General features: G+C 35.5%; 1 protein-coding gene across 5 annotated transcripts in view; it reads left to right on the forward strand.

Moving 5' to 3' along the window:
* Arid1b (AT-rich interaction domain 1B) overlaps positions 1 to 21,611 on the forward strand; it is a 417,341-nt gene that overhangs the window by 136,938 nt on the left and 258,792 nt on the right. For all 5 annotated transcript variants that reach the window (XM_063232938.1, XM_063232940.1, XM_063232936.1 and 2 more), the window contains exon 4: positions 15,932 to 16,045. In XM_063232938.1, coding sequence (XP_063089008.1) covers positions 15,932 to 16,045 — 114 coding nt within the window. The remainder of the gene's footprint in view (positions 1 to 15,931; positions 16,046 to 21,611) is intronic.

Raw genomic sequence — 21,611 nt, forward strand, 5'->3', positions numbered from 1 at the left:
GTAGTATATTGTTAACTATAGTGACCATGTCATACAATAATCTCTTGAATTTATCCATCCTAACTAGAAATTTGTCTCCTTTGACCCACTTGTCTCCCATTTCCTAGCCCTTGGCAATCACTGTTGCACTCTGCTTCTGTGAGCTGCCCCTTTGATATGTCACACAGGAGTGACACCAGTGACATGAAGCAGCTCTTTTCATAGCTACCAGTGGGCAGATGTCTTTCCTTTTCTTTGACTTGCTGGGGACATTCCTTGCACTTGGCACCTTCCTCTTTGAAGATCTTTCTTGATAGAGGCCTTTCCCCAGGTTCTGTTCTTACATTGTTGTCACCTCTGGCTCCCTCCTGGTTTTCCGTATTCCTCTGACTTCCAAGTGTTGGCCTGTGGTTAGGGCTCAGGAAGAGAAATCATCTCTTGTTATTATGCCTTCCGTGCCTATGTGACCTCATCCAATCCTTATAGTATTAGATGTCTACCTAAACAGTGTTAATTTCCATATGTATTTCTGAAACTTGGACCTTGTATATGTTCATCTCCTACTCAACATCACAGATACAAAATGTAGGACAGGTTTTGGGCACTCAGTGCAACCCAAGCCAAATTCTTGGACCCTGCCTCCTCTACATCCCTTCTCTATACATCTGCTTCCCCATCCCACTTTGAAATACTCCTTGGCTTTTATTGTTGTTTCAAACCTATTCTACTTCTAAAATCTGTTTCGAATCTGGGTATATGCCATGACTTCTCATGCCATCACAACTTTTATCTGAACTGTGGTTTGCAGCCTCCAATGCTACCCTGTGTCTAATGTCACGACCTCCTTTGCTTTTACCGTTTTTCACTTTGCTTCAGTTTTCTTCATTGTACCAATCAGTTCTTAGATACCTATTAGCTATTCCTAATGGCTCCACCATTACGAACTCAATTTTATGAGAAAATGGGCTTGTTTTGTCACTGCCTTATCCCTTCTACTGAGGTCAGTACCTGGCACAGAGAAGCAATACAGTAAATATGTTGAAAATTGTTGATTTAATAATTGCTGACATACTCTGTTGAAAGCAGAATTTACAGTGTTGAAGAAGATAGGCATTTGCTTCTGCACATTAAGATTTTGTAATTTCTTTTGGTATTGCGTAGTGGTTCCTTTTTTCATTTTTTTTTTTTTTTTGTTAGTACATATTTGTACTACAGAATACATTCTTCATGAGAAGTTAGTACATGTGTATAATGATCGTAATTCTTTTTTTTTTTTTTTTTGTCTTTTTCCTTTTAATCGGTACTGGGGATCGAACTCATGACTGCCTGCTTGCAAGGCAGGCGCTTAAGCTGCTGAGCTAAATCCCCAGCCCCATGATCGTAATTCTTTTTTCATTCCTTTTCCCACCTCTTCTCCCCTTCTCCATGTCTTTGGCTCTCTTCCTATTTGTTAATGATTTATCTCCCTATATCCTATTACTATTATTTATCTTCTATTTTGGTCTTCATTTATATTTTGGGTTTCTTGAACATGCTTCAAACCAACTCTTTTGCATGGGCAAATCTCAGTTTTTGCCATCTAGTAAATGACCAGAAAGAATTGCTGGGTAAAAGAACAGGCATATTTTAAACCCTCTGCAGAAGGTTTTAACAAATTATTATATCCTCTACCAGCATCACATATGTACATTTTAATATGTTTTCCAGTGTTTCCTGTTCTGTTTCTTTTATTTTTAGCAATGGTTCTTTGTAATTTTCAGAGGCACAACAATGTTAAAGAGACCCTGCAGAATTCTGAATTTGATGTGGATGTGCTTGACATATTTTTCTGGTTCTGGAATGAACTGATCAAGGAAATTTAATTTTATTGGGAGGAAATGCCATTGGACATTTGTACTTTTCTGGTTTGCTGTTGACCTGGAGCCTCCATAAATATTATATATTCTTACTGGTAGTTTATTATTATTATTATTATTATTATTATTATTATTATTACTTTTTGTTTCTCTTTGTCTTTTGGGCAGGAATAGAACTTTTTCCAAGGAGAGGCCTGGGTCTTCTAATGTGGATTCATAAGATCACTAGTGCAATAGTGAAGGACAGTGTCTGTTCATTAGACATTGTATTTACTCAGAATTTTGACCTTTCCTTCTTTAGAAATGTATCTATTTTTAATGCCTTTAAAAATAATAGCTATTTGAAGAAGTTATTTCCGTTTTTTAAAGTTCTAGCTTCCTCAATCTACATTACCTGAGATTTTTATATTTTGGATATTTTATATATTCCTATGATGAAGAAAAGAAAACCTCTTTAATGCCATTAGTTTATAATTCATTTTGTTTTTTAAAAGTTCCCAGTTACCTTCTATCTGTCATTTTAGGGTCATGATTTATATTAAATGGAATGTCGCATCTTTAGTTCCTGGTTCTTACTCCCCAGTTAGCAAACTCTGTGTTACCTCAGCACATGTAGCATGAAGTAAAATGAGGAAAGGTCTGCTCCGTTTATCTCCAGTTTCTGTTCTAATTTTCCTGAGAATCTGGGAAAGACCCTATTTTCTGTTGTGGTACACGTTTTCCCAGGAACCTCTACCCATTGGCAGCTTTGGTGTCAAAGGCAGTGGGGCCTGAAGGCAGCCCCTGGTGCTGTGGCAGGGAATTTCTGTCAGCACAGCTCTTCCCCTAGGACTGGACAGTTGCAGCCTCTTACAATGTGTTCTCTCTTTTCACAGCTTCAGACAACACTGCTGCTTTGTATAGCTCTTAGACAAGAGCTGTACAAAATAACTTCACTTAAGTAAGCCCCTGTTTATTTAAAGAGAACATAATAGAATGAATCTTTAAAAAAAAATCCCTAGCCTAAAGCATAGAGAGAATTTCAAACTTGGCTTTTTTTTTTCCTTCAAGCTGTCTGAGAGTCTTGATGGAAATACTGAATATTATAAATATGTATTTCTGAAGGTATAACTTTCGTTTTTAGCCTCAAGTGTATTGGAAAAACCATAAAAGACAACACTTAATAAAAGCTGTACGTAAACATTCTATGAATGCTTTGTACTTAGGAGTGCCTCATGCTGGGAGTCCAGTAATTACAAAACTTGTCCTTCATCTCAGGAACACACAGCCAGTGGAAGGCCAGGATTCAGTGGACAAGATAATGTTTTCCAGCCCTAAATGGTAGAAGTGTATCTGAAGGGATGTTTTCAGGATAGAATGACGTGGAGATGTTGCAGTAGGGACCAATTCAACTAGTGAAAATAGACAGTTCTCCTTGAATGATACAAATCTCTAGACTATGAAATCAATAAATAGTCAAGATTGTTTAGAATGAAGAGATTATTTATAGGATCTGGTGACATCTCATGTTTTTTCCTTTATGATTATAAAATATTATTGTACTTTTTAGAAAAGAAAAAATGTACTAGTTTAGCAATTCATTTCTAACCATGGATGGAAATCTAAGTATCATTAACTATGAAGGAGAAGACCTAGGTATTTAAATGATAATTTTGTAAAATACCACTTTAAGTCATCTTCATGATCAGCAGCTGTCAAATGGAGGCATAGGAAATAGTATTGGAATATATGTTGGTAAAAAACATTGAAAATTTTTACTATAAAATATTCACCATAATCAACATAATAAGTAGAATCTTTTAAGAGTTTACCTTAGAAGGAAACACATATACTAAAAATACAATGAAATGTATTTCTGCATTAAAATTTGTAGCAACATGTCACTCACAATCCCAGAAGGAGCTCAGAAGTCATATTCACTTACTAGTTGTGATTGTTACATAATATAAATACTCCTTTGTTACTGTTATTTGACTGTATCTTTTATTTATATGACAGAAAGTTAATTTATAAACCACTTTTTCTTCTACATCACTTAGGACGACTGTAGGCATGTGTTGTCACTGAAATGCACGCCTCATTTATGTTAAGATTTTATCACAAAGACATGTATAGTTCATTGTCATTAATTGGTTAGCATTTAGATATTAATAAGGAATCTATTAATAATATAAAAACTTTGGAATGTAGGTTGATAAATCATTGTTCTTTGTTTTAAAGGTTAGTAGTGAAGGTTTGGGTCATGTTTGAGTTTTGAATCTCCTTCCCATTTACTCTGTTTGCAGTTGTCTTAGCTTTGAACCACTGCTGGTCAAATTTCTTGGTAAGTGGAGTACCTTAGAAGAAAACTTTGTAAGTTACTTTGAGTTGGGAGAAGAGAGTAACTGCTGACTGGTGGGTGACCTCATTCTGCCTCCTTGGCTTTAAAGGTTGGTGTTAGAGCTAGCCTGGGAGTGCAGAGATGGGAAGCAGCTGGTTTCCTTATATAGGTCAGGGCATGAAAAGGTATCCTTTTCCCTCTGGTCTGTCTTCTGGCTCCTGGGGTAGAGCAGTATGGTTTAGTTTGGCACTTGCAGTGCTGCCCAAACATCTCGGTACATATGGAGTGAAATTGTGTGTGTGTCTTGGGGGCTGCTTTTTGGTACTGGTGTTTGCGTAGGATATCACTAAGTTGCCCAGACTGAGTTTAAACCTGTAATCTCCTGCCTTAGCCTCCCAAAATTCTGAGGGTGTATGCATGTGTGACCACATCCAGTGGTGAGTGTGTGTTTTGGGGTTGTTACTCCTTAGTTTCTAGGGGAGAAAAAGTCTACTGAAAAATGCAGGAAAACGTTTCAGGGAATTTTAAGCCATTTGGTATGGACTTTTTTTTTGTTAATTGCTAAAGAATCAGGATGATTCTACCCTTAGTTCCAAGGATATCTGCCTGGCCCTTTGCTTTTTCACGTTGTAGCAGCGAGAAAAGAAAAATTCCTCACTACTTCTTACACACACATCTCATATTCAGGCATTTTTGACTTTTAAGGGAAAACTTTCAGTAGTTATTCTTTGTATGATTTGAAGTGTAAGTGGGAATCTAATTGCATTTAGATTATAATTTGATAATGCTTTTTATTTTGTTTAACATATTTTAAAAATATTTTTTTCTTTTTAGTAATCTAAAAGAAACCCAACAGAAAGTAAGGCATTATATAGTAATGACAATGTTTTCTATACTCAATTCATTTTAGAAAGGTGGTAAAAAGAAGGCTTCTTCTGATGTGAGTCACCTAGAAGCCAGGGTAGAGCTGGAATGTGGGAGTCTCACCCTGCGTGGGAGCATTTTCTGCACTGACCACAGGCACCTGATTTGCAGAGTGTTGGGCCTGTTTAGAAAGATATGGGAGAGCATATCAGAAGGTCATACTTACCTGCCTGTCTACCTCCCATGGAGACAGTAAAGAAAACTCTTTAAGTCCTTTAAGATGTGTTTATTAAAGGCTAAAGAAAATCTCAGAGTTCAGAGTACAGTTTAGTCTGCTGAGCTCAATATCCTGCCTTCTGTGGATATCATAATTCTAAGGGTGGGTGAGCTTTTTTAAAGCATCAAGTTTGTCATCCCTGTCTCATTTTCTCTCATCCCTTTTCCTCCTTTCCTCATCCCCATTACTATCTCTATTAACTGAGAAAGATTTAGGGAATGGAACCAGACATGCTGGGATATAAGTAAACAGGCACCTCTAGTTCTGTGGAAGTTCTGTGTGATAATTGATTGCGCCACTGGAGCTCTGTGCCTCTAGTTTTTAATGTTGGTTCTACCAACCCAGCAGCTGGAGGTAAGATGCCTTTCCCCTCTACTAGGATGTTGTGCACATAGGTTGTATGCTCTCACATGAATGTGGTTCCTCAAATCCACGTTATAGTCCCTCAGGCCTGATGGTTGTCTGCTGTCCTCGTTGATGCCCAGGGATAGAGATGAGAAGAGATGGGTATGCAAGCACTTACTTGAGGCTTGTTATATTTATTTGTGTAATCCCCTTCTCCACCCTTGATACATGTATTCAGGCACAAGAAGATTAGGGAACATTCCCTCCTGTTGTTTCTGCTACTCTTAGCCTGTTTTCATTTGTCTTTAAAATATTCATTTTTGTGTGTTAAAATAGGAAAAATAAAACAAAATTTAATTTAGATAGTCATTAAAGTTCTTCCTTCATCAATTGCTTTGATTTAAAAAAATCAACAAGCTGTATGTATAGTATATGATGAAAAATTGTCTGCAAATATTTGAAACATGGTGTGACTTCTGGAATTTGCTAGTATGTCCAATGACTACCCATGTTTTTCTGGAGTGAACAGAGCCAACTTCAGTTCAAAGACTGATTTTCCACAAAGTGCTTAGCCTTTTGGGTGAGGAGTGGGTTCCTGTCTCTTTATATTATCCTTGGGTAGTGAGGACACTGAGTTAAGAAATGGGGAAAGAGCCAGGCATGATAATAACACCTAAAATCCCAGCACCCCAGGACGCTGAGGTAGAAAGATCATAAATTTGCACCCAGCTTGAGCAACTTATCAAGAGACTCTTTTAAAATTAAAAAAAAAAATAAAATTGGAGTATGGCTGGGTATGTATCTCATTACAGAGGCCCTAGGTTCATTCCCATTTCAAGAGAAAGAAAGACCAATTGAATAAAGTGTAGCTGTATTTTATAAAAAGTACAAAAAGGAGAACAGATGATTATTTACATTAGAATTACCTTGGGTGTTTACTATAGTGAGTCTTCTTATCCCCAAATTGCTGTTTTTGGGGAAGCCTTGACATTTGTGTTTAACTCTGCAGGCAATTTAAGTGTATCTCAGAGTTTAAGAGCCACTGTATATACACACCAGTGTGTATTTTCCAGTATGATCCCCAGTGTGGCTCATGCATGTTATCTCATTCATTACTCAGGACATTTGGAGGTCACATATTAAGAAATGCCTAATGTGGTAGAGTTTGGGTTTGATTCCAGCTCTTTTAACCAAAAAACTTCAGTTTCTCCTTTATTATTGCTTACAGCAGAGATGTATTTGCATCAGTGATAGTCAAGCAACCCTGAAGGTCATTGGTAAAGGCCTTACGTTTTGGTAACTTAGCATGTACATTAAAATCGCCTGAAAAGCTTGTTGAAACATAGATTGTTGGACCCCACCCTCAGAATTTCTGACTGTAGTTTGGGGGTACAGCCTTAGTAGTCTTGGATCTCCTGGAGTCTACAAGCATTGCAGGTTTTGCTGTAGCCTATGCAAGAGTCCCTTTTTTCTGTGGACTTCAGAATGACTATTGCTTATTGTCCTCGAGAAGTTCAAGGTTTTCAAAAAACAGTAAAAATACTTATGTTTCTTAACTTTAATTAGGATATACTTCATGGCACACCTCAGATTTTTAGAGCCTTCTTTTTTTTTCCTCCTCAGAACTAGAAATTTAATTTACTCTTTACTTCTTTTTTTTCCTCCTCAGAACTAGAAATTTAATTTACTCTTTAAAGGGTAACAATTTTCCTATATTCATAACTATACTTAACTATCTATGTTTTCAAAAACTATGAAGGAATCTCTGAAAATATGAGGGATCTTTCTGTGGGGAGTGCGTTTTTTGTTCATTTGTTTTCTTTTGATAGTTTTGTTTTTGTTTTTGTTCGAGGTACTAGAGATTGGACCCATGGCCTTCACACTGAATTACATCCTGAGTCTTTAAAGAAAAAATTTTTTTTCTTTGAGACAAGATGCCTTGCCTCCGACACAAGCTGAAGGAGCATCAAGGAAATCATGCACTTAACACACATGGATACCACATCCAGTGGTATCATTGAGATGGAAACCAAACTACTGAGGATCACACAGTTAGTGAAGAGTGAAACTGAAATTCGAATTTGGGCTTGTTAGCTCAAAGGCTCAATGTTTCTACCAGATACCTATGGTTGCAAAAGGCTTCCCCAAGTGTCTGAAATAGGAGAAGCAGGACTTTAAGAGTTGGAACTAAGATAAGAGTCTGTGTAGGAGATGAAATTGCACAAGGATCAGTGAGCCAACCAGAAGAGCAGGTTTCACTGTGGAAACTAGAGGGAAGATGAAATCGATAAGTTAATTTGGTGGTGATGACTGATGGGTTGTTTTTAAAAATGTGGTTAAAGTTTAAGAATAAATAGTGCATCAAACATAATGAAGAAGAAAAATGGGGGAGTGTTAAGAAAATGAAAGATTAAAAGATGTATACTTAATATGTTTTCACAGGGGAGAAGGGTTGAGTATAATTAGCAAGTTATTATAGTTTTTCAGATGAACGCCCAAGTCCACCTCAGCCTCACTTCTGAATTCCCAAAGTAGTCTTTTATGCTATTAACTCCATTTTCATTTGAGTGGAAATTCCCAAACATAATCAGAAGTAGGACAATATTATAATGAACCCCATGCATGCATCTCTCAGCTTTCAATTAAGTGACTGATTTTGTTTTATCTATGCCCTCCCCTCCTGTACCCTCTACTCCTCTGCTTCCTTTAGTATTACTGCTTCATTTGATTGTTTTTGGTGCTGGTATTGAACGCAGAGCCTTGTACATGCTTAGGAATGTGCTGTACCACTGAACTAAAACCGAGCCCTCTAGTTTAGTATTACTTTTATTATTACTATTTTTTTTTTTTTTTTTTTTTTTTTTGCATCAGGGATCAAACTCACGGCCTTGTGCTTGCCAGGCAGGCGCTTATGCCACTGAGCTAAATCCCCAGCCTAGTATTACTTTTAAGTAATACTAAAAGTATCACAAGTAATTCTAAACATCTTGCCACTAATCAGTGTTTCATTATATACTTTTAAAAGACAAAATTTATTTCCCCCAATACTGACCACAACAAAGCCTGTCCTTCCTCCCTCTCTCCCCTCTCCTGTCCTCTGTGTATTTTAGTAATACAGAATACGTTGTTACTGGGTTTTGGGATGCCAGAATCTTCTTGTGGAGGGGGTTTCTAGGTTCTTTTGGTCTTGAGTGAAGAATTGGTCAAGACAAGCAAAATGGTAACAAAGTTTTATTAAAGGTAGGAAAAGCAGCTCAGCAGAGCAAGTTTGGGCCAAGTAAAAGTAGAAAAGAAGCATACTTTACAGTGTGGGAGTGAGCCACCACACGAAAGTGAACACAATAGTAAAAAGCTCAGTGTAGATTGTTGTTTATGTATTACCCAGTACTCAGGCTGACTTCAAGTCTAGGCTGTCCAATGCAGAATGTGCTCACGTTCTTGTGAGATGTCTGTGTGCAAGGCTTTGGGAACTGTTGTGCTCATATGACCTAGGATTTTATAATTAACTGGTCAAATATACTACCTCAGCCAGCTTTGCTACTGCCTAATTTCTTGTCTCAGGTTCAATTTGGGAAATAGAACATCTATGTAATAGATCTTAATTGCTTTTAATTCCCCTTTCCCTTTTCTTCTCCTTCTTAATCCTTTTCTGCATCTCCAAGTCTACCTTCCAATTTTGTGTCATCTCAATTTTTAAAGGAGATTTGATAGAGTTATCATATTTAAAGTATAATTTATTCCTATCAATTAGCTTATAATTCATATCTCTGGGAGTCTAATGAATCATGCAAGTATGTTTCAACTTGAATACTTTGAATTAGAACTCAAAGTCTCATCTTTGGTTAATGCTTTTAACCTCTTTGTTTTTAGGATTCCCCACCATCTTCTTTCCGGTATTTGCTTTCTCCTTTCAGTTTACTATCATTATTTAAGATACTGAGTTATTTGTCTAGTGGAAATTTCCAGTCTGGGAAATACCATTTGATTCACTATGGTTTGACATGTTCCTTGATTCTGTCTTCTCTTTTCCACTGTGTAGAGCAGGCTGGCCTCTTGCTTCAGCTTCCTGAGTACTAGGGTTGCAGATAGGCCACCATACCCAACTTTTTTTTTGGTACTAGGGGTCGAACTCAGGATCTCACACTTACTAGACCGGTGCTTACACTGCTGAACTGAATCCCCAGCCCAACATATTTCTTATAAATTAGTACAGTCATTTGATGTATAGCTTTTATGAAGCTTATCTTTATTTTTGATTGTTTCACTGCTCATCTCTTCATATAGGCACACAATTTCTTGTCACTTTCTCTCACTGCCTTTTTAATGATACCATTGCTGCTCTTTATAGTGTTTTCTTTCTTAATTTCTAGTATATTTTTGTAACTTTTTCCCCCAGTAATCCTTTTTCCTTTTCTTTTCATTTCTAGTGTATCTTTGCAAACTTTTTCCCCCCCAGTAATCCTTTTTCCTTAAGATGGTCAGTAACAAGCAACAAAATGTGTTTTGTAGCACATTTGTTCACGGTGTAACTGTTAACATGATAAATATTTTTGGGTATGAGCCCAAGTTGTATTTAGATATGTGTTTTGTGCTAGCTTCTAGAAACTGTCCGGCTAGGCATTTACCTGCCCTATACTTAGCACCTGTCAGGGATGGTTTTGGGCATCTCAGAGGACAGTAGCCTCTTCCTAGGAAAATTGAGAGTCTAGTCTGGGAAAGTTGAAATATAGCAGTGCTAGTTCTATAAGAGATTGCTTCTGAAGTTGATCTTAGATAATTGTTATGAGAAGCGTGGTGGAACTCCTCTCTTTCAGGATCTTGAGGGAAGCCAGGTACTCTGCAAGCACAAGAGGAAACATAATGTCCACTTAGGAGCCTCCCCACAGAGCTGCAGGTACAAAGATGGAAGGGCCCTGAGGGACCTAGAGCAATGAGGAGGTAATACTGAGCTTTTGTAGTGGCTGTGGTATTTTAAATAAGGCTGGAGTATAGCTAAGGTTTACAGCAGAGGTACTGCATGTGATGCATCTCTTAGAAGTTGTGTGTGGGAGGTGGGACCTGAAGAAGGTAAAAAAGACTGGAGATGTGGTTAGGAAAGTTATCTCTGAGCAGGAAAAGTACAAGGGGCTCTCTCTATAGACCAATATGTAATTTAATCATGCACTTAATTAAGCTATAAGGAATCACTCATAGACATGTAGGATCATCAGGTAGGGGTCAATATGGAGTCCTTAGGATAAAGATAAGAGGACAGTAGCTTTCAGAGGAATGCGGAAAGAGAGGTGCCAACAGAAGGGCCCTATCGAATACAGTTGGTTGGAGGATGAGCCTGTGTTGGCTTCCCATCAGCCAGTGGGTTTTGTAAACTGATGATAACTAATGGTAGGGAGAGTGATCTTTAATTTAAATATTCTTTATTCCTGGTACTGGAATTGAGTGTTTTTGACAGTCCTGAAGCTTATACTTTTCAAGAACTATGTATAAAGTCTTTAAGCTTATAACTTTTCAAAAGGTATATTTAGGAGAATATCTAAAGGTTGGAATATCTTAAAGGTTAAATTATATGAAATCACTTATTCTGCAGTAGTAGCTTCCAATGTTCTCTAAAGCATGCTTATTGTAGAAATGAAAAATGTCCCTCACAGTGAGATACCCTAGCATTGTGGCCACATACGAGCTAAGCATGTTACTTAAATTTTTGTGGAATAGAAACCAGAATAATAATAGGAACTGTCTCCTGAGTTGTTGATTGGATAAACTGTGCACAGCACTTGTCACAAAGGCACCTTTTAGGGTGCAGGTTCCTTCACCCTGGACTTTCTTCAGTCTCTGTATAGTACATCTGTACTTCACAAGATCTTTGAATAAACTTTTCTGTAATAGTGAGAATTATCTTGTATTCCACGTGCCAAAACCACAGTTGCCAACTGTTGCTTTTTTTTTTTTTCCTAGTATGAAGCCCTCCTTTGAAGTATTAACACAGGCAGATGGGTTAGCTTGTAGATGTATTGTCGTTGACCTCCTACTTATTCCCACTACTATGGTTTGGTAGTGATTGAGGTGTTCCTTTTCCTTGTCTGTTCCCTTGGTTTATAGTTCATATGCTCTTAAATTCTACTTCTTTGAGAGAAAGGGTACAGTTAATAACTTATCTACTTACCTTTCCTGTTTTGGCTTTTCTACATTTTATGATGCGTTTGGATACATTTTAATGGTAACAAACATCTTAAGTTTTGTTCTATACTGAAATGAACTGTGAGTATAAATTAACACTTTGTTAAGAACTTTTGTCAGGCTCTATCAAATTTTTAAATATCAAATCTTTGACAAAAATTCCAGTTGCACAGATTTATGCTATAGAAATACTTTATATGAAAATGTGTGCTTGAGGATGCTTATTGTAATGCTATATAAAGTGGTAAAAGATAAAAAATAATAAATGTACTTCAGTTGGGGACTGTTATGGTATGGCTTCTACAAATAGTGCAATACTGTATAGCCATAAAAAAGAAAAAAGTAGGCATTTGGTCACAGATATATAAGGAGCTGTACAGAACATTAAGAGATCAAAAATTGGGCTGGGGATTTAGTTCACTGGCATAAGCACCTGCTTTGCAAATGCGCAGTCTTGAGTTCGATCCTTGGTACCAAGAGAGAGAGAGAGAGAGAGAGAGAGAGAGAGAGAGAGAGAGAGAGAGAGAGAATTGTGTCATCTACACAAAATAGTCTCCATTTGAATGAAAAGGAAAAGATTTAAATTTACATTTATACTTGAAAACACATTAAAATTTATGGAAAGCCAAATTGAAGACTTTTAGAAAAGTAGCTTTTGTGTAGAGATTGGAACCTGGGAAGATCATCTTTCTTTTCATTGTTAATCTGTTTGAATTTATATCATAGGAATGTTTTCCTTTTCTACTTTTTTAAAAAGCATCTCTGACATGTTAAATATTCTACATTTTCTTCAGTTTTATGTTGCTGTTAATTCATTTCATAATAAATAGAGAGCAGAAGTAACTTACGTTCTTGGCCTTTTAATGGTTGTTTTGGTCTTACCCTTTTAAAAATAGAAATGGGACCCTAGTGTATTCCTTCTGGTCCTATTTAATACTGTAGTATGCTAAAGTACCCTCATTCTTAGTAGGCCCTTAAATGTTGACTGTGTTTGTTAAAAGAAACACTCAATGAAATTTTCTGAAACAAAGTATATATACCCCTATTCACATTCTTTTCACCCTTGTTTAGGGGTCAGCTTTCCTTTTATATTAGACTCATAAAGAAGGATATGACTGGAGTACATAAGTTGTTAAGTGTGTAGGTAAACATTTGAGCATGACAACTGATTTAACTGGAGGGTAAATGTAGAGAAATAACATTGATTAAGAATACAAAAAACATGAGCCACATTCTGATTGCTTGGTTCTTGTGCATTGCTGTACTATCATAGTATTATATTCTAAAAGAGTCATACCTTTTTAAGTGTGTAGCAGATAAATGTAGTGATTGTATGTGTGACTAGTGTATAAACGTGTATACTAGTTTGATTTTGTAAATAACTGAAGATGGCAATGATGTTTTAAAATGTAAAGCTGTATTTATTTGTTGTTTATAAAGTGTATGCTAAGTACATTATTTTCAGATACATTGTTTTTTGTTCATTAAATTACATATATTTATTTTTTTATTTTTGAGATGAAAATAAGTATATGCAAACAATAAATACAACTTGGAACATCAGAAGGCTTGTTTCATTATGGGACACAATATTTTACCTCTTTATTAAAAACAACCATAGACATCCTACATTACATATAGGTAAAAATTAGTGTAGGCTTAAATCTTCATAGTTTTTCTATGAGCACTCAGTTAAATCAGTACTTGTGCTCAATTTCCCTTTTCAGCCATTCTGTCTAAATTTTGTTTGGCTTTATTTCTACCAGTATTTCACACCTGAAAGCTTTCTTGTGGTTAGGAATAATATTTGGGATTTTAGTGGAATCTAATAATCTTGAAATTTTAAATCCTTAATATGAAGGCATAGTAAATTTTTCTAATAATTTGCAATTTGTTGATTGATTGTTGTTTTAAATGGGGCAGTATCTAAATTTGAATATGTATCCACTATAGTTCTGTATGGTTTTTCTCATACTCTTCGAAAGGTAGATCATTTACTACAGAGGAAAATACACAAAACCACATAAAAGGCAAGCAGGCAAGTGGCTTGCAAGCTTGCTGCTGTCTGTGCACTAGAGTTTCCTAAAGAAGGGCTGGGCACTGTCCATAGCATGTGTGAAAGTGCCCTGGGGCAGGCCTACTCACTTCCTTGCTCATTGTGAGGTTGTCCTGACCTTTTGTGTGTTTTTGTAACTGTAAAAGGCCCCCGAATGGAGGCCTTGTGCCCCACTTCATTGGAAATCTTGGCTGTTAATCTCCGGGAACTGCAGCGCCTAGTAGGAAGCCTCTGTGACAAGTGGAAACATAGGATCTACCAGAAACGTGGTTTCGGGGTGGGGGTGGTGGTGAGGGTGGTAAGAATCCTTCAGCCCTTGCTTTTGTCCCCCACAAGCCTAATTGTTAGCCTATGCTGGCAACCAGATTGAAGAGCTGCCCCCTCAAGTGTCCTTGGCTTGCATGCACTTACTCCCACCTTGCCTTATTGTGGTTGGGAGGTGGGAGGAGGACAAACGCTGACAACTATGATTGAGTTCTCTTACCAGAGTACAATACCAACTGGTATTTTATGTAACTGTTTTACACACGCGTGCGCGCGCGCGCGCGCGCGCGCACACACACACACACACACACACACACACGGAGGGAGAGAGAGGGGAAGAATGAATAAAGAGTAAGGGCTGCATGTGAAAAATGCATATTGTGGGCCTTCTCTTTCATTTGGAGCCTGATGCAAACCTGTTGTACCAGATCTGGGCTAGTACTGGCTAGTTAAGTCTAGTTTTTGTATTTTGTATACTTTGTAGTACCAGCAAGTAGTCCAGAGTTCACTTGATGTAAGAAGCCAAGTAATTTTAAGTGTATATTATATGAGAAAGGAGTGGGGCAGAAGTTTTTATAGGTTTTCCTAATAAACATTAATTATCCAAGTAATATTTAGAGATGTAGTAGAAGAAGTAGGACTTGTATATGATGTTTCTTTAATGCCAGTACTTATTTGAACTGACAGGGAAGAGGAGAGAATTTTAAGGCTACAGTTTCTTTCCTTCTCCCTCCCTCCCTCCCTCCTCCTCCTTCTCTCTCTCCCTCCCTCCTTCTCCCTCTCTCTCTTTTCCTCCCCCCATTCTCTCTCTCTGTCTCTCTCTCTGTCTCTCTGTCTCTCTCTGTCTCTCTCTCTGTCTCTCTGTCTCTCTGTCTCTGTCTCTCTCTGTCTCTGTCTCTGTCTCTCCGTGTGTGTGTGTGTGTGTGTGTGTGTGTGTGTGTTTAATTCTATCCAGTTAGGAACTGGTTCTTCAACTTTCAGTGCCAATGGAGACATGCTATAATAAGTCTTTACCATTCTGGTCTGCTGTTTTACTTCAGGTGCAAATGATAGAATATTTTAGAGCTGAGTTAACATGATTAAATAGCTAGATGTGTAATATAAATGACATTTGAACTGTGTTATTATTTTACCATAATGCTGAAAACATGTATCTTGGAAAAATGGTCTATAGGATGTCAGAAAGTTCATGTAAAAGATCAGTTTCTTTTCTCTCAGTGGAGGATGTTTTGCATGTGTTTTGCTTCCTGAAAACTGTTTCATGTGAGCATATAGATTTCTGTACCTTGAATGTTTAAGTGGTTTTGTAGAAACTCCAGGATACTGAGTTTAATAACAATTGATCCTGTTTTGTGGTGTTTGATAGGGTATATTAAGATTCAGTTGATAATAAAGTTTTTATTGGTTATTTAAATTTTTGAAAATGGTATTAAAGGCATTTTTTCCAAAATCAGAATTAAGCAATACAATGAATTTTCCATTTGCTGTGGTTTAAAAAGTTTGTCCACATCTGAACTCCCTCCCTGTGTTTTACCAAATAGTCAACTTCTTGCAAAACTCAAATACTGTGCAATGCTTAGTTAGTATGGTCTTGCAATAAATTTAGCTTTTAATTTGATGCATATTTCTGTAATTGATTCACTTTTTTACTTTTGATATAATGTTAAACAATAGCTATCACATCTACAAGCTGAAATATAACATTACTGGATACTTTGCAATAAACCATTGCTTCATTTTGATTGCTGAAGAAGCTTGAAACTGAGATATTTATGAAATACATTTTGTTTCTTTAGGACATGTCTCAGGAAGGCTATGGCTCTAGATCTCAACCTCCCCTGGCCTCTGGAAAACCCAACCATGAAACAGACTTGAATTTAATACAACAAGAAAGACCATCAAGTTTACCAGTAAGACATTAATGTGCTGATTTGGAAATGTAATGAGTTAAAGATTTTTTCAAAAGAACTGTTGTTTTTATTTGTTTTACTTTATGTTATAACATAAAAAAGACGTTTATAGATTTCAGATATATTTTGTGGTTTGTTAATTTTTTTTAGGGCTTAATTCTTAGGAGTGCTATAGTTGTGAAGAAGTATGTTTCATCTGTAGGTATGTGTTGCAGAGTAGGCATCAGTTATAGAAGGTTTTATTTGGCTAGTTGGTTTTGTATGCAGGCAAGTGTTGCTATTGTGCAGTTGACCTTGTTTGATTTAGCTTTTGTGTGTGTGTGTGGAGATGACAGGTGTCAGTTAAGTGTTGAGACTCAAAAGAAATTCTCACTTTGTAAAGACAAAAATGACATTATAAAATGTGACAATTATGTGAATCATTTCTAGAACTTTCTATTTGTATAAAGAGAAACCACTCAACTAATTTAAAGTTTGACAAAGTGTACCGTAAAGTATTTCCACTCGCAACTACTATGTCATGGTTGGAATATATATATATAAAGAATAATGGCTATACTATAGGGTCTCATGGTAATACCCATTAATAAGTACCCTATGCATGATTTTCTTTTTAAAATAACGAATCTAATTTAAATGAAGTTTTGTTAACTAGATTAAATCTTACAAGTAAATATTTTAACATTTGTTTGTTAAAATATTTTGCTTTGAAGAATTATTGTTAACTGCTTAACTTCTACTTAGGTTTGCTTAGGATATAAGTTCAGGTTAGTATGGTTTTACTTTAAAGTTTAACTGTGCACTAAGTAAAATTCATTATTTTCCTTTTAAATATTTGAGCAAGCATTTATAATGGGTGTTATACATGACACATAGCATGCATATTGACACCCATTTTAAATTGTATATGTAGCCTTAGAGAGAAGGAAGGGGTGATATTTGCAAGAAGTTCATGATCTTTGAATCTGATATACCTGTTTTTGTAAACCTAATTTTTATAGGTTTTATTTCTGTGGTATGAGTGAACTCTTATGGCCTTTTAAAAAAGTTGTATTACAGTACTGTATAGGTACTTAGTTTTTGAAAGGATGAAAAGGTAATGGATTTTGTGTTATAATGCTGTAGTTTGTTTTATTTAAAGTAGATAATTACTGGCTGATCAGCATGTAGAGTGTGTAGCACACTTGCATGCTGTTAATAAATGCAACATTGCCAAATATTTGGAAGCTGGCTTCTGGTTTTATGCAATTTGTATTGATTCATGGGAAGCAGATGAACAGTGCACTTTTTTCTCCACCTGTTTTTTAGTGTTTTTGTAGTCTGTCTTAGTAGGTTTGTTACTGATTGCTGATTTGTCTTGACACAAGGCAGTAAATTTGTTATAAATTGATAACTATTAAATGAATATGATTTCTTCATGTTCATTTAAGAACTTAAACATCACTTGTTATGGCTCTACATTGAAATGTCTGCTTGATGTTGAGCTAACTTAGAGCATAATTAAGGATGGAATGAGATGTTGGAATTCTAGATAACTGAAGACTTCAGTTCAGGGAAGTTGATTATTTGAAAATAGGATGAAAATTTTCAGAGTGTAAAACAGTACAGTTATCAATAGTTGAAATTTTATCTGAGTTATTTTATGTCTCTTTTTGTACATATAATGACTATCTTCTTAATGATTACTGTATCTACTTCCAAAGTATATTTAAGGTTACTCAGTTACTCATAATATAGCTTTCCTTATCGGACTATTAAAAAAGAAATGCTCTACAGTACGTGGGATTTGTATTTTTTTTCTTTCTTAATTTTTTAACTAACAGACAACTGGTAGACTTGAATCCTATTTGGGTGGGGGATATAGGGTCTTGCTGTTTAGTTCATACTAGCCTTGAACTCACTTTGTAGTCCAAGCTGGCCTGGAACTCACAGCAGTCTCCTGCTTCAGCCTCCCAAATGCTAGAATTACAGGCATACACCACTATACCTGGGATTGGTAAACTTTTTTTTAGAGAACAGTTTCTAGGTTATATGGCAAGTATATAAGGTATCAAATATTGAATAAAGGACAAATAGTAGATTAAGTGAAGCACCTAAGCTCCAGTTTGTTACATGACAATTGACTGCTTGAATTTTTCTTCACCGGGGCTTTGCATGTGCAAAAACCCTACATGGGGTTGCAGATACAGTTTCATAAATGTAGATGCTCCGTTCATAGGCCACTCTATGTAATTAAGATAATTATAGCTTTAGGGAATAATCTGTTGATATTCTGTTAAAGCTTTAATACTTTGTATTTTTAAAGTGATTCTTTTATTAAATATTTTAGTCCTTTAATTTGGCTAGGTTGATAACTATACAAATTGTGAATTTGCTGTTGGAGCTTTTATAGATTTATTTTTAGGCTATGCATTCAAATGTCAGTGATACGAATTTTATTTAAAGACAGTCCTTAATATTTGTATTTCTAGTTTATAACTAAATTTTTAAGTCCTAGCTGAATCTTTGTAAAAATATAGTATGGTAATTCTAACGTACAGTTATTAAGTCTTTCCATTACATGTGTGACTATTAACAGGTATGCTTTTTAGGTATTTCTTGATCTTTTTTGCTTACATTGAGATAGATTTTATGTTTTCCATTGTGTCATATTTTTTTAAAACAGGTTATCAACTTCATATAAGAAATCAAAACATTACCAGTATTCTTTTGCTAGATCTATAATACAGTCTCTCAGTAAGTTGTCTATTTACCATGGTTAGGCCTGGGTTTTTATTATATTTACATGCCATAAAGTTCTTGGTGGCCTTTAATAGCTAATACAGTTGTGTTTTGTAGCTGACACAGCTGTATCTTCATAACTCTTACAAATAACAAAAGACTGATAAGTTAATACTTATTTCCTTGTCTTGGAGCCATGACTGGTATTATTTATGTTTTGCCTAATAGGTTCAGACCTAATCTCTGAACACATCTTCCTTAATGTTGTCCACTTATTTCTATGTCTTTTAATCAGTCATTTCCCTGTTAAGATGAAGTATATATATATATATATATATATATATATATATGCTTGATATACCTATTATCAATAAATCTTTGCATATAACATTGTAGTATAAAGTTAGCTGGAAGAGATTTTCTCCCAGTTTGACACTGTCACTTAAAATCTGAACATTATTTCATAGTTTTTTTCTACCTTTAATACTAGTAGGAAACAAAGCCAGAATTTAAATAAGACAGTAGATCTAAAAGATGCCATAATCTTTTCCCTCTTTCATTTCATAAGCATCATATATATCTCAGTGTACTAACACAACCCCAAAATATGATGTAGTGTGTTTTTTGTTAAATCTCCATCTTCTGGGCATTGGTATTTTTTATTTTATTACAATTATTTTTATAATTCTCTGGTTTTAGATGTGGATCTTTTCATGGTATTTATTACATTTATTAAGTTTCCTAAAGTAATTTTTTTTTTTGTCTTTTTCATTTTACTGGTACCAGGGATTGAACTCACGACTGCCTGCTTGCAAGGCAGGAGCTTATGCTTCTGAGCTAAATCTCCAGCCCCTCCTAAAGTAATTTTTAAACAATTCTTTCCCCAGTACGGTTCAGAAATCTATTACATGAGTGTGGAGTTGACATCAGGAAAGCCTGTGTCTGTGTTGCTAATGATACAAGATGATATATGAATGAGAGAGCTGCATTGTCAAAACATTATTATTCATAAGATTATTTTTTATATCAAATGGCATTTAACTCAACTTGGTAACCTTAAATTTCAAAAAAATTGCCATTTTGAATAACAAGCTAAAAATAGTATGAAAACATTTTGCTTATTAGTTTTACTTGTAAAACTTGACAGAAACAATAATTATAGCCCAAATAGGTGTGCTAATAAATTATTTATAAACATTTGTAAAGAAGATAGAAAACTGAAGGTTTTTATTTTCTTAAAAAAAATAAGGGAATGGAAGAGTTTTTCCTCACTTTGGAAAATAATCTTTGGGCTGAGGTATAGGTTAGTGGTAGAGTGTTTGTCTATTGCAGATGAAACCTGGGGTTGAATCCAAAGCAGATAAACACACACAACTAATCTGTTTTATCCTTTGGAGAGGAACCACTAGTTTTGCAATTCAGATGGGAAAGTCATGATTCTGTTTACCCAAGTTAGGGTCAGAGTGGCTGTCATGTCTTAACAACTCTTGTGAATGAATTGCTGTGTTGGGGTTTTATGGAATGTCTGTAAATACTGGCTGTTCTGGAAGTTTATCAGGTCATTAATAACTTTTTTCTGACCTTTCTTTCTTACATAGGAAATAACTTAAAGAGATCAACATGAAAAGAGTTATCTTTCTTAGATAAATGTGTGGAATAGTGTTTGTGGCACTTGTGTTGAGTTTGCAATTAGAAGGGAATATTGGGCTTTAGATAAAATGTATGTTTTACAGCCATTTGTGAAAGGAAGGAGGTAGTAAATACTGGTAGTTCTTTGAAAAAGAGGGTGTTAAACAGGATATTGGAAGTCTAAAAGAAATTGGTTGGAAAACTATTATTACCAAGAATACTTTTTTAAGGAAAAAGGAATTAGTAAAATTGTTCAGTGATGTTTGCCTTTAGTGAGAGAATGCTATTCTGGTTGAGGTTTTTTTTTTTGGTTGTTGTTGTTTTGTTTTGTTTTAATTTTTAAGAAAATATTTATTTGAGGTGAAAGGTCACGTACTTTGGAAACAGGAATACTGATGATATATTAATAAGGACATTTAAAGTGTGTAGAAATTATTAGGAAATGTTAGATGAAGCAACCTTTTTTTTAAAACTGGATTTTGCCTTTCACCAAGCTCTCAACCTAACCTGTAGAAATATAATTGTTAAGACCATTTTAACCCGTTTTGGCAGGTTTTTGCAAAAAAGTTAAAATCTATCAGACAAATGGCTGCTGAATGAACTCTTTTGAAACTTATTTGTAGCTTGAACTTGATTTAAATGGTTGTCATCAAAAGGTTAAGAGTGTAGCTGTCTTCCATTGATTGATCCTTCTCAAATCATTGTGAACATGTAACAAATTACAAGTTAATGAAAGACAAAATTTTACCTGTTGTGCCACTTCTTTTCGTTTTTCATGTGTGGATAATGCCTCTGTGCAACGAAGTTGATTGTTGTCAGCATTCTTCAGGTGCTCTTAGTTTGCTGAGTTTGGGAGTTCTAGAGGAAGCACTTCATAAAATTGAAAGCCTCCTGTGGTGGGAGCCTGGTAGGGGATTGTTTGTGTGATAGCTCTGGGTCTGCTGAGACATCTACAGATGCACTTAATTGCTTGCATGAAGTTTCAAATTGAATGCACAAATGATTTTCAATGACTTGGAGAAGTTTAAATGGAATATACAATATTTACTTGAGTTTCTTAGGATGTACCATCTTCTAGAATGTAATTTTAAATGCTCATCTCTTATCTAGAGATATCAGTTCCTTTTAGATTAAAATTAAGAACATATAGTCAGGAAAAAATGACTTGACAAATGTTTAGTTTCCAACTGGATTATTTCTTTAAGATATGATTTCT

Source organism: Cavia porcellus, unplaced genomic scaffold (assembly GCF_034190915.1).
Source record: "Cavia porcellus strain 051 isolate PalLab524CR breed Dunkin Hartley unplaced genomic scaffold, mCavPor4.1 scaffold_22, whole genome shotgun sequence".
Lineage (NCBI taxonomy): Eukaryota > Metazoa > Chordata > Mammalia > Rodentia > Caviidae > Cavia > Cavia porcellus.